The following is a 13043-nucleotide window of genomic DNA, read 5'->3' as shown; positions in this document are numbered from 1 at the left end:
ACAGCTTTTGGTTTTTGTTTTGTTTTTTTTTTCTTCCAGCAACTTCTTTTTGGTTTTGCTACACATGGTTTGCAAAGCATCTCCTAGGGTAAGTAAAACCCTTAATTTTGTGCACTCTGCATGAGACTCCTTGTGCGTGCACGCGCACTGAAAGAAATGGCCATCTCAAATAGTTAAAATGAGTCTCAGGTAGTCGAGTCTTTTTATCTTTTTTAATCTTTTTATTAAACATGCACCGTGCAAAATGCAGAGGGTCAACTGAGGAGATGATTTGTTTAAACACTGTTTAAGCTTGATTTGTTGTAACTGATTTATTTGCTGGTAACTGGTTATGTGCTTTGAGTCTAAATGGTACTGACTTTAATCAACCCTGATTTTGCATTATGCATCTTTTATTACAAGTGCCAGTGGAGTGAGATACTTTTACAAGCAAAGAAGTGAAAGTAAAATTTCAATCATTGAATTCTGACAGCCATTTCGATTGGCCTAACTCTTGTCTGAAGAAACTGGCAATTGATCCTAAAAACATGGAACAGGTGATGCTGCATCACATCTAACTGGAAGTTGGCTGCATTTTTCATTTGCTTCACACAACAACAACAACAAAGTGACCAAAGACTGAGCATGATGCTGGCCCGACTTGGAAACGTTTGCAGTGTGGTGGGCGGCTTGCATCAACTCAGCACCAACAGGGAAGTGAAGGTCTCACCTTGCGCTGACATCTCTGTGTCACATGATCCGAGGCCAAGGGCCAGCAGAGTCAGAGCGGAGCGGAGAAGCCACATGGTTTCACTCCTCCGAACACGCCTCACCTCAACCACCAGCTGACGGACACAGAGAGGAACACAAAACAGGAAAGTCAGAAAAGTCAGATATTTCATGCATTCTCTGAGTGCGCCACCCACCGCGCTCACTCTGCCGACAGCTGCACATTATGCTTGACTACTGATTAGACATTGATGTATATTTATGAGTCAGTCACAGTTGATGTGCTAATTATGAGGTAAGATGCGGGCTTTGTTAGTGGCATATAAATTAACCAGAACGTCCCTCATTAAGAAGTGTAACTCTATAAAGCCTGATCATAATCATTATCCTGTCCATCTGGGTGGCCTTTGACTGGGCTGCCATCATGCGCACACCCATACAAGCACACACACACACACACACACACACAACAAAGCAGACAAAGCCATCCACAAAGACAAAAAGAGAAAGCACACACTGTTGCAAACAGATACACATAAACAAAGTCACTAAAGCAGTGCGCACACATAAAAGTACAATGATTTACATGCAGGCTGGTTGGTATAAAGTCAAACAGACAGTGAGGCCAAAACACACAAACACATCTGGAGACTATTCTCCTGGAGCCATGGCTCTGTTGCACCAGATGCTTCCACGTGGCCCAACAACAAGCACACACACACACACACGTACACACTCACACACACACATAGACTCATGCGCACACAAGTACAAGCCACGTCTAAATAATTGCTATCTTCAGCCTTCACAAGCCCCTTCCCTTTCTGCAAAGCAATCTCCCCACACACAAACATGCACGCAGACACGTAAACACACACCCCGCTCTCACTCGCATAAACACACCCCGGCTGACCTCGATGTGCCCTCAGCATGTGTGTGGACCCCATAACTCTGCGGTGTTTACAGGTACAGCAGGGCCCTCAAGGCAAGCAGGCAGGAAAGCAGACTGTGTCTCTGTGCACACACCTGTCCTGTCTGGCAGGAGAAATGACCCCCATGCTCCCTTGGGGGTGCACAATGTGGCGCTCCTGCCCCGGCCAAGGACACAGTGTGAATACCATCTAGCCTGACCTGACTGCCTACAGGGCTGGGCTCCGCCGCTGCTGCTGTTGACAGGCAGCGGAGTGGGGGCGAATGTTTCAAATTATACACAAAAACCACAAGGATGCCTTGACATGCTCTACATTGTGAATGATGCATTCACTTTTGCGGTGATTTACATATCTGGCCTGTTGAATCGAGCGCAGATGACCACTGAATATTTAAAGCCACTGCTGAGTTTATATTTTATCAAGGTCTAGTGGCCTCCTTGTTTCCTTGTCAGGGGTGAAAAAGCCAAGTTGCTCGGAGCCTTTTTAAAAATGTACAACAACACAACCAGTGCCATCTAAGTTTAAAGATGTGGATGTGCTTGACTGACTGTGTCTTCATGCATTTGTCACCATTTGTCAGTTGTTTGCATGCAAGTGTTGGCAACCTGGTAAGTTTTTTTTTTTTTTTTTTTTTTAGATGTGTGCAAAAAGTAGCTGAAAGAAGAAAGAAAATATGAGAAGTAAAAGTTTTTTTCCAGAGGCTGGAAGGGTGAGAGGTTAATCAAAGCGTTAGAAGGCTGTGTTTGAGCAGTCTAAAGCTGCAGCCATTATTATAGGCTTCATGGCACATGATCACAATAATAAGAAAGTTCAAACAGTATGGCTCACGCCGCATAATGCATCACAGTCCACGGAACACAGGCTAAAGGAAAAGTTACAGCTCATTGTTATTATTATCTGGCCATAATCCAAAACAATTTAATAGGCTTCCTATTATGTGTCAGAGTGGCTGTCTCTCTTCCTCTCACGGTCTCTCTCTCTCTCTCTTTCTCTCTGCACTTGGTCCACAGTTTTCCCGGCCACCCAGCTGGCTATAGCAGATAAAGGCAGCGTGGGGCTAGGCCGCTGGTCTGGCCCTGAGCCCGATAAGCAGGCCTGTGAGCATCAGGTCAGCCGCTATGGAGCCAACACAGGAAGGAAAACAATGACAGATCTGAAAATCTTCCAGTACTAAAAGCCTAAAGACAAGCACTGGTGGACAAGTGGCGACCAACATCTACAATCACAGCTGAGCCCTCATTCTTACAGTCGGCTTGGATTCTCTTAACAACAATGCTGTGTTACCCCTGAAGACAGAGTGGCTTCTGGGAGTCATTTTGGTTCTGGAAGCAGACCTATTGCTTATCTTCTATCCCTAGTGCTGTGAAAGATGCCTCTATTTACTTTTCACAGCATATAGACAAAAGCGCACTTATATTATTGCGCTATTGTGCCACATTATAGTCCTATAGTGGAGGCAATTTGTGCGGAGAGCTTTCCAATTTTTGCTGTCACACATTTCATCATCATTGCCATTCCTTACAGATGGAACAGCAGCCGCCACACGCTACATGCCTGTTGAGAGGAGCAGGAGGTGACATAGTTCGCTGAAACATGTCCTCTTTACAGCCTGACTAAAGAATTAGTCATTAGCCACCCAGACACGGATAATTAAACGACAGCGCACCAGTCGCCCACTGTTTAGTCAACTTTGCATTCGCTAAAAATGGGAGAACCCAGTGTAAATGTGTCAATCAAGTAACATTGGAGGGTTCGCTGCTTCCAGCTGTCTCCCACAGCCAACTGCAGCGAGCAGATTGATAGACAGCCCAGTGCTTGGGTATCTGCTCCCCCTCTCCTCCTGCAAACACAAACACACACACACACACGGGGGAGTAGATTTGGTGCTGGGCTTTTTGAAAACAACCTCCCGCTCGGTCTGTGGGCTTGTGACCCATAATGAATCCTCAGGGGACCTCGTCTCTCTGCAGAAAACCTGCGAGAAAAAGCACTAAGAGTTGACTAACATGCAGCCACATGCACACATAGAACGACAGCATGGGGATGGCATGGGGATGCTAACACCCGCAGAGAGACATGCATGCATACATTGATTCACATACATGCGCTGACACACACAATGCAATATGCAATGGCGAGCGAAAGGTGCAGACTGGCATGAAGAGATGTCAGCAGGGAGGCCAACACACAGACACGACCAAACAGATAGAACACACAGGTAGATATTTATGCACACAAGCACAATGCACACACACACACACACACCAAATTCCTGTCATACCAGAATAAGTGGAAACATTCATGCGTGTGAAAGACTCACATCCAAGTTGAGTATCTATTGTTGGGTCAAATGTGGAGCTGCATATGAAGAAAATATGCGATAATGTTTAATATTGGGATAACAATGACTCATGATAAATATTGTTGGATATTAGCACGCTCTAATGTCTCTGGTTCCACATATTGTTTAATTAGACCCAGAAAATAAATAGCTTACGCGTATGTACATTATATTCCCACAATCTGACTAAACAGATGGAGTCCTGGTTATTCTGTATAATTCTGTATTATTACAGATGACAATAAATGATTAATTGTGCAGCCCTAGTCGACTGTAAACAAACTGCAGCGAATAATGTTCGCTTTTTGTGAACAGAGATGACTGTATTGGTGAGAATATAACTGATAACACTGGTTTTTATTAGTCTGGACTGCCAACACCAGTGGATTCGCTGCCATGTTTGCTGCCAGCGATGATACATTTCTGCATTTCTTGACGCCAGGTGGGATGGGAGAGTTTTGTTCACAGCCGTTTTTTTTTTTTTCCACAGTTGGAAGCTTGTATTTACAATAAATCCAAGATGCCACAAATGCAGCAACACACATAAGCACACATACACAAACACAGCATCAGCTTTGGAGCTTCCTGTGAAATCCAGCCCAAGACTGAGAGCATTGCAGGCCTGTTACAACAGGGAATGCAGAACGAATAAAAGTAACTAAAGATGCCCCCAGGCCACGACAGACACTGCAGGTATCCACTGACCTGGAGCAGCACAAACTTGGAAACCAATGGAGACAATATCCAAACAGCCTGACACTTACAGTAAAAAGAGAGTGAGGCAAGTTCTGACTACTCTTGCAGCCAGGGAAGTGTTCAAGGCCCTTAATATTTGTGAATGAGAAAGTGGTGCACAATTGCAGCGCTGTGCAAAAAAGTAAGGGGTGTTGCTGGAAAAAAAGATTGCCTCTGCTCAGGGCTGGCTCAAACTTCTAATTCCATGGGCACTTTTGGCTCACTTGCATGAAGCGGTGACGTGAACCGAGGCCTACACTGATGACGTGAACCGGCTGGCCCTCGGCCCATGCTCCGCTTGTATATCGTTGAGTCAGCCTTCGGCTAGCAGACAACCCGCTGATTCTCTTCAGCTTGACTTTACATTTGTGATAACCAGCTAATGTTCACTTCACTGTTGCCTTGGATAAGCAAAAAAAAAAAGAGGAAAATGGGTGATAAATTTTGCTGCAGGCCCACATCACAGACTGAAATTAGAGCCAGTATGCAAAGCAGACACTACAAGGCTTACAGATGAACACCGTACGTGAAGACTGCAGCGCATAAGGACAGTAATTCTAAACAAGTCTAGTTAAATTCAAGGACATCAATTAATCAATCAATAGAGTCAGAGTTATTTCCCCTGCGGTCGGAGGAGGGAGTAAAAAATGTCACTCACAAAAAAAAAAAAAAAAAAGCATCCACAAGGCACAGGCAAGCTTTCAGACGGTTCCCAAACTTTTTCATGTCAAGAGCCCCTTGATCAATACACTTCAGACGACTGACCTCCGTTTGATAAATGTTTTGTCCTAGGGACCCCACTTGAAAAGATTTTTGTTGCCTGCCTACACAATGGAAGGGGAAATAACAGTGGAGAGAGTAAAACCTCTGATGCGAAAAGTCATTCTTACACAGAGAATGAAAAAAAAAAAAAAAAAAAGGGAAATCGAACCATTCCCCATTTTGCTGGGGGACCCCGGGAACACTGGCGAAGACCTCTGGGAGGCCTCCACCCCCAGTGTGGCCCTGGCCGACCAAACCACATCAAAGCCTCTCCAAAAGCACAACAGCCTCCAAGACGGATGTTTTTTTTTTTTTTTTTTGGCAACATCCCCCCAGCCAGCAGACATGGGAAGCCTGACTGATGGCAAAAGCAGATGGGACTTTGGCCATTCACTCTCAGCGCTCCTCTTCCAAGGTGGTGAAAGACAGCTACACTTAAAACACAGATCCTCAGTCAGTGGAGCGACTCACATGAAGCAGATCCAGAACTGGCACAAAGTTTGGATGCAAGGTTTGCAAAGCACTGATTTACTAAACCCTTCAATGTGTGCACAACCAGTGACATCACCGCTGACTGGTCAAGAAGATTGCCTTGCACAAATGCCAAGTCACTCTTACTGCTGACTTTGAAACACTGAAAAAGTTTAACTACAGCAAATCTGGGTCATAAAACAAATCAGTCCTGTGGTTGGCCTGGCTTGGATGTGAAGCAGAAAAACCAGCATTATTTTTCCACTAACTATCCAAACTAGTTCTGTTAATACATAACTAAATACATAACTGCAGTATTCCTAAAACATCCCAGTGAGGACTGTGGAATAGTAAAGATAGTCAAGGCTGGTCAAGAGTCGAAATTTTAATGATCCCCGTGGGGAAACACTAAGTTTATTATGGTATTTATTTAATTTAATTTAATTTCCCATCATCTTAATATCCTTCAAAAATCCCTAGATATTCCTACTGGGAATTAAACGAGCTCAACGGTGCATTTTTGAGACAGAAAAGTTAGTTGTGGTAGTTTTCTGCCTCCTATAATATCGTTATAATACTCCTATGATATCCGCCTGTTGCACCATTAACTTCAGTGGGGCTATAATCACTATACAGATTTTAGAAAGCGCAGCCCCGTTGTCCACAGCTCGCGTTTAACCTACAGCAATTCCGCTTTTTTTTTTTTTTTTCCCCTAAACCATCAACAAAACTTCTCCGAGCTTTATCCGCTCCCAGCATCAATAACACGCTGTTGGTTTTTTCCTGTTCTTTGTTTTACCACTTGTAGGTAGCGAGGCGCTCGTCCGTTAAAGCCATACCTTCAGCTATTGATAACTCCACAAAGTTGAGACCCACATTAATCCGAAATGAGTGGACGTATATCTCCCAGGCACTCCAGTGGAAATCGTTTCAGGGCACTGCAAATGTAATTCAAATGTAATCCACGGTGAATTTTCCCTTTGACTTTTTTTTTCTTTTCTTTTTTTTTTTTTTTTTTCTTTTCTTGAGGCTTTTTCCAGGGAGAAAGAAACGGGAGAAAAAAAGTTAGTGCAAGATTGTCCGTGTCCAACTTTTTCCCCTCCCCTCTTCCTCGTCCCAGTCTGTCTCTTTCTCCCTATCTGTCTCACTTTACTTTCTCTGTGTTTGAATTTCTATTACTCTCTCTCTCTCTCTCTCTCTCTCTCTCTCTCTCTCTCTCTCTCTCATGGGATATCCTCCAGTGAAATGTGTAGTGACATCACCAGGTCTACAGTGCTGGAAAATAAGCCGGGGGCATCTCTCCAGTCTCTCACCTAGCTATTCCCGGCCCTCTCCTTTCCCCTTTCTAACTTAACACCCCCCACTCCACACACACACACACACACCCTCCTACCCCCCCCTGCCCTCCTTCTTAATTTATTTCTCTGTCTCTCACCTCTCACTGTTTGATTCATGGCTTACTGGAGGGCAAAGAAGACTAGCATCCATCCTGTCTGGGTTAAAGCACTGTTTTAAGGGGAAGACAGACAGACTCTGCTGGTGCTTGGCGGTGCATCGAGGAGAATTTACTCCATTAAAATTAATGAACTTCCTTATCATGCATGTGATTGACGGCCTGGTCCACAGCTTCCATATTGTTTTATCACTGGGTTTTATTGCCTCCAATCCATAAATCGGCCTCAGTTGCTGCCCCTGACCATTCAGAAACACTCATCTTAATAGCCACATAAATTCCCCCCTTTATTGTCAGTAAGTAAATAATTCGGGAGGCAAATAAATATCACTTTGGTGTGTGATTTATGCGTGCCTCTCCCACTGGCACTGAGGAGTGTACATTTCTTTCAAAGGTTAATTTCTTTTCTCTGTTAAGAAGCGAACTTTTGTTTCAAGCCATTATATTTCAGTTTCTCATTAGGCTAGCCTCTAAATCCGAAAAAAATAAGTGTGTAAACGGAAAAACAAGAAAGCAAGCCTGACAACAATTTACGGATTAGCAGCATAGCCATCTTCTTTCTCTGAGAGAAACTGAGAGAATCACTGTCGACTGATGGCTTCTGCAGCCGCCCAGTAATGTCAGTGTTGAACAACGTGTTCACCCGGATGTGACCTTCTTCACCTCAGACCTGACGACCCTGGCAGAAACAAGGTCATCCTCTGTGGGGCATATGGATATGTGTGTGTGTGTTTATGTGGGTGTATGTGCACATATGGAAATGTGCTTTAACAGCCTGCCTAAATCCTCTCCTGAAAGGTTTGCCGGTTTTCAGAAAGTTCCAGGTTGAGCTGAAAAGAGGAAACTGCTTTGACAAAAAAGGTAATGGAGAACAAATGTGACATGGTGCACAGTCACAAACGGAGACCAAGGATATGTTGCTCTCCCAATTACTATCAAAATGATCTCTTGATAGAAAAATGTATTAATAATTTGTATTAGTGGTCGCTTGCTCCAGCTTTCAAAAATTGCATGTTTGATACTGTCCATTTTATACTGCTAGCGTCACACGCCTAACCAATGGTGGATTTTCCGCACTAAAACTCCCCCTCAAAATCGGACACAGGAACTTGTGCTACCCCAGATGCAGGGTGTGTTTTTCGGGTTAAGGACCTCAACCCCAGGGAAAGAAGGGACACTGATTCCTTAGCATTGATATGAGATTTTGCTTCCTCAAAAGAGTTCCTGTCATGGGCATCAGTTTGATTAGAAAGTTGGTGGGGACACAAGAAATGTAGGGCTCTAGTCAACCAAATAAATTCTTGGTCCTGAAATTCCGACCAAAAGTCGATTAATCGGGGGGCGGCGGGAATACAAAAAAAAAAAAAAAGTCACTATTTTTAGATTAATTAACTGGGCAGTAGCCTACCTGGTAGCCTTATCTGCCTAAATGAATTATAAATAAACATAAACAACTAGTATTTGCAGTATTAGTATTGAATCGTTTTTGGCCTAATTATTTTGCACTGAATGACACACTGGAGTCGGTCGGCTCCGACAGCACTGCATCACGTGCACCTACTCGTAGCCTATGATTTCCGAAAATAGTACTATGTCAAGCTGCCGTCATCACAGGTGTGCGCGCCTGCAGTTATAAAACGATTATTAGACTAAAAGTTTGAAATATGCCAGTTCTGATATGTTTATACGCAACCTAACGCAGACATGTTAGGTTACTGTTTTTAGGTGATATGCCATGTTGGTCGTTGAGCTGTGATACGCAAACTGTTGTTTGCAAAGTTTGCATTCGACTTTTTTCCATCTATTTTGGTAAAATGCTGCCACACTGACGACGTCTTTGACATGGTAGAGGACTAAATGGTCATTAATCGTTCTTAATTAAGCAAATATTCGGAAAACCAGGCCTAATTTTTTCTTCAGTTCAGAACATAAGGGCCTACCTATCTGTCTCCAGTGGGTTGGGCTAATCCAAAACTGTGAAAACAAGGCGGGTGTTCTGAAGACAGACTGTTACCTGTGAAACAGGGTGTTCTGAAAACACCCCCATTAGCAGTTAGTGCTTTACTCCTGATAAAATTAACACGGCAAATAATCGACCTATCAGATTTTGGTCTACCAAGAACGTATCGACCAATAAATCGACCAGTCGACTAACAGACTACAGCCCTAAAGAAATGTAGGGGTAGAAAATTTTGTTAAACTGAACAGCCAAACACACCATTTCCAAATAATTTGAGACAAAAATCTACCATGTGTTTTTTTTTTTTCATCCTCAGTCATCAGGCACAGTACTGCACACTTCCCTGCCTCCGATCATTCCCTTCAGGAAAATCCCTCGGCAATATTGTAGCTTCTGACGTGGCCATATTCTGCATGACAATGTATTTTCACACATCTTCCACGTCTTGATGTTGGTGGGGATGTTTCAGTCTTCCTGATAACTCTACGCCCGTGGTTGCTGTGCTAAGCTCCTGCGATGGTTCCTGCAGTGCAAAAAGGGGCATTTAAGTGAGTTTTCATGATGCACAATGGAGCGATAAAACGTACCATCCTCCCTCTCAGAAATGCCCCCCTGTGCACATTTTTAACTGTGCGCTTGCAAAAAGGTAAAGGTAAGATATACTTTATTGTTCCCTTTGGAAAAGTGAGCAAAGCTAGCTAAGTAACTCGGGGGCCGTAAGCTGATTGGTTTTCTTACCGGCGCGCTTATCAGAGTTAACCATTCATCCTCTCACTCCCTAAATTCAAGGCCTTTTGAGGAAACAATGCAAGGACATTGTTTCCAATTTTTCTCATGCTTCTCTAACTACCTCATGCATTACAATTGTTGTTTAATCCACCTGCTCCCCCGCTCCAGCTGCTTAGATCTGGTTTTATGTTCTAAAGGAGGATTGGGCATGTCATTGCAGAGTTTAAGTATGTGCAGCTGTGATGTGTAAAATCAATCAGTCAATTAATGATTTTTTTTCTCTATTCACGGGTTATTGCTGTTGTTAGAGTAACACATGCAGCACAAAAGTTCACCCACGTGAACTGTCTCTCGTGGACGCACCTCTATTTTGTTGCTTTACAGACAGTTCCAGTCTTTCACTGTAATCGATGGCTGCCTTGCCTGATCCACTCCATCAGGAAATGAATGCCATCGATCAAGAAGCAGAGAGATGGATCTACAGCGCCTGCCACAACTTTCCTGCTTTATAGAGTGTTCTGTTCAAAAGTCCCCAAAGTGCTGGAAAATCGCACATAATAATCACCAGACCTGTTCTTCAAAGGTGCTCTGTGTGCATGCGCGCGCGTGTGTAAGAGATGGAGAAAGAGAAAGAAACAGAGGGGAGAGAGATTGACAACAAAGATGCAATTATTTTGAAGGTCTCTGTATTATAGATGAGAGGATGCCGTTTCAGAGGCCTCCCGAGAGCTGCGCACACGTAACAGAGTCTTCTTCTCTTCCATGTCTTCACAGTTGTGCTCCGCAATAGAGGAGAATCAGGCCACGCAACTGCAGTGCGCCAATAAGAATCCATGTAAATGCTTCACTTCACATGCATATGAGCCATTCACATTCCCGCCTGGTGGGACCAAATTGTGATGACAACCCTGAGAGACACGATCATAAATGCTCCATCGTGGAGGAAAAAAAAAAGAAAAAGGAAAAAAAAAACAAGGGAAAAAGGAAACAATAATAAAGAGATTGGCGTGAAGGATTGGCGACTGAGATATCATCGTAAAAGCCAAGGCCTAAGGGGTAGGAACGGGGTCGCAGTGTGGTTGGCCTCATCTCAAATCGCATATCAATGCCTGCGCTGTCATTAAAGCCGAGCCTGGCCTGGTTAGAACAATCTGAGTATTAAAGCCTTGGCGTGCGGATATGCATGTATGTCTGCATGGGGATGTGCATGCGTGCCGCGGTGTGATCCATTACCATCACAGTTACTCTGCATTGTGGGTGGGTTTGGCCGACTTCCAGCTCCAGGCAGGGGAGCATCTCTGAAAAGCAGGATCAATGAGCTAGTCAACCGGCATCATATGGTGGTCCAAAAAACGCTCCGTGATTTACGAGATGGGAGACCCTGCTCTACCCGGCTTTATTCAGTCAGTCAGCAGGCTAAGTTTAGCTTCACCTTCTGTTCAACTTTAACTTTTTTTTTTTTTAATGCCCCCGCCTTTTATCGCACCTGCTGTCGTTTCCCTAGAGAGGGGTGACCCGCTCATTCTGAATCAAGCAGGTCTTCTCCACTGGAGCTCTCTTTCAATCCCTGTGATTACACGAGCCAAAAAAAAAAAAAAAAAAAAAAAAAAAAAAAAAGGCAATCCAGGCTGATTAGTGATGAGGACTCTTCAGCCGTATATAAGAGTTGGAGTTTTTTTTTTTTTTTTTTTGGCTTTAAGATGGCACGTGAGGATGTGGCACACCTGTTGCAAAGCCCTCCAGGGGGCAACACAGGACAAGAGACTCTCCATCGTGGCCACCCTTGGAAGCATGTGTGTGTGTGTGGGGTGAAGGGGAGGGGGGCGAGGGACTTTGGGTGGGGGGTTCCATATGTGAGTGTGCATATATTTCCTCCCTTATCTCCCTCCACACTACCCAACTCTCTCCATCTTCATTCCATCGTCGCCCTCCTTCTCCCTCCTTCCTCGTTCATCTTCTCGCCAGCCCACGCCTCCCGCCTCCTCTCCTCCATCCGTAGCTGCACGAAAGGTGGACTTTTCTCTTCTTTTCCCACTCCCACTCCACCGCCACCCCCCCTCCGTTCTTGTTCTCCTCCCTCCCTCCTCCCCCACCTCTGCCTCCGACCTCCTCTCTTTCCCTCAGTAACTGTGTGAGGCGCAGGGACTGGATGGGTCCTGGCAGTGTCTTTATTGGCTCAGTTATTTCCACTGCATGCTCCTGTGCTCCCCTAAGAGGATGAGGGATGAGGGAGCGAGGTAGCAGCGAAGGAGAGGAGTAGACACGAGGTGTGTGTGCGCGCGCGTGTGTGTGTGTGTGTGGGTTTGCGTAGGGGCAAAGGGGGGGGAAATAAAAGAGAGAAGCATGCTTTTTTTGTCTTTCCCTCATGTGTGTTCACCTCAGAGTCGCAGTCAGTGAACCTTTACGCATGCATGCTTGTGTGTGTGTGTGTGTGTATGTGTCAACTCTGACACACACATGCACTCACAGTTGAAGAGAGGACACAGTCAGTGCGCCTGGCGAGCTTCTGCATCTTCCATGCAGACAGAGGAGTGGATTCTATTTCAAGGGTGAGCGCCAACATAAATTAGTCAATCAATAAGGAAGGGGATAGCCGCACATGCTTATGGATGGGAAGTCACACACAACACATACTATCACACACCAGTGAATTAGTGTGAGGGACGCCGCTCTGACAGTTAGTAAAAGCTTAGATACACTGGTGTACACCGGTAAATTGGCTTAATACTTAATCTCAATGCTGGCCAATGCTTGACTGGTACTGTAACAAAGACTACTGGCTAGCATGAATATAACTCAGTGTGTGTGTCTGTGTGTGTGTGTGAGTGTGTGTGTGTGTGTGTGTGTAACCCTTCAGTCTGCTGGTCTGCGTTATTGCTGCAATAAGCTATGGAATAAAGTCAAACTGCCAGGCACTGAGCTGATACATTCCCCAATGCCGCAGTGGAGTAG

The 13043-nt window shown here is 44.7% G+C and overlaps 1 protein-coding gene across 5 annotated transcripts in view; it reads right to left on the bottom strand.

The window, feature by feature from the left end:
* The window catches only part of col16a1 (collagen, type XVI, alpha 1), a 111647-nt gene that overhangs the window by 69956 nt on the left and 28648 nt on the right, over positions 1–13043 (bottom strand). For 3 of the 5 annotated variants that reach the window (XM_030063557.1, XM_030063559.1, XM_030063560.1), the window contains exon 2: positions 710–824. In XM_030063557.1, the coding sequence (XP_029919417.1) occupies positions 710–824 (115 nt within the window). Of the gene's footprint in view, positions 1–709; positions 825–6788; positions 7067–13043 lie in introns of those variants that run through there. The other 2 variants (XM_030063561.1, XM_030063562.1) reach the window with 2 other exon arrangements.

Source organism: Myripristis murdjan, chromosome 11 (genome assembly GCF_902150065.1).
Source record: "Myripristis murdjan chromosome 11, fMyrMur1.1, whole genome shotgun sequence".
Taxonomy (NCBI): Eukaryota; Metazoa; Chordata; class Actinopteri; order Holocentriformes; family Holocentridae; genus Myripristis; species Myripristis murdjan.
The sequence above is the reverse complement of the archived record's forward strand: the minus strand, read 5'-3'. Positions and strand labels throughout refer to the sequence as shown.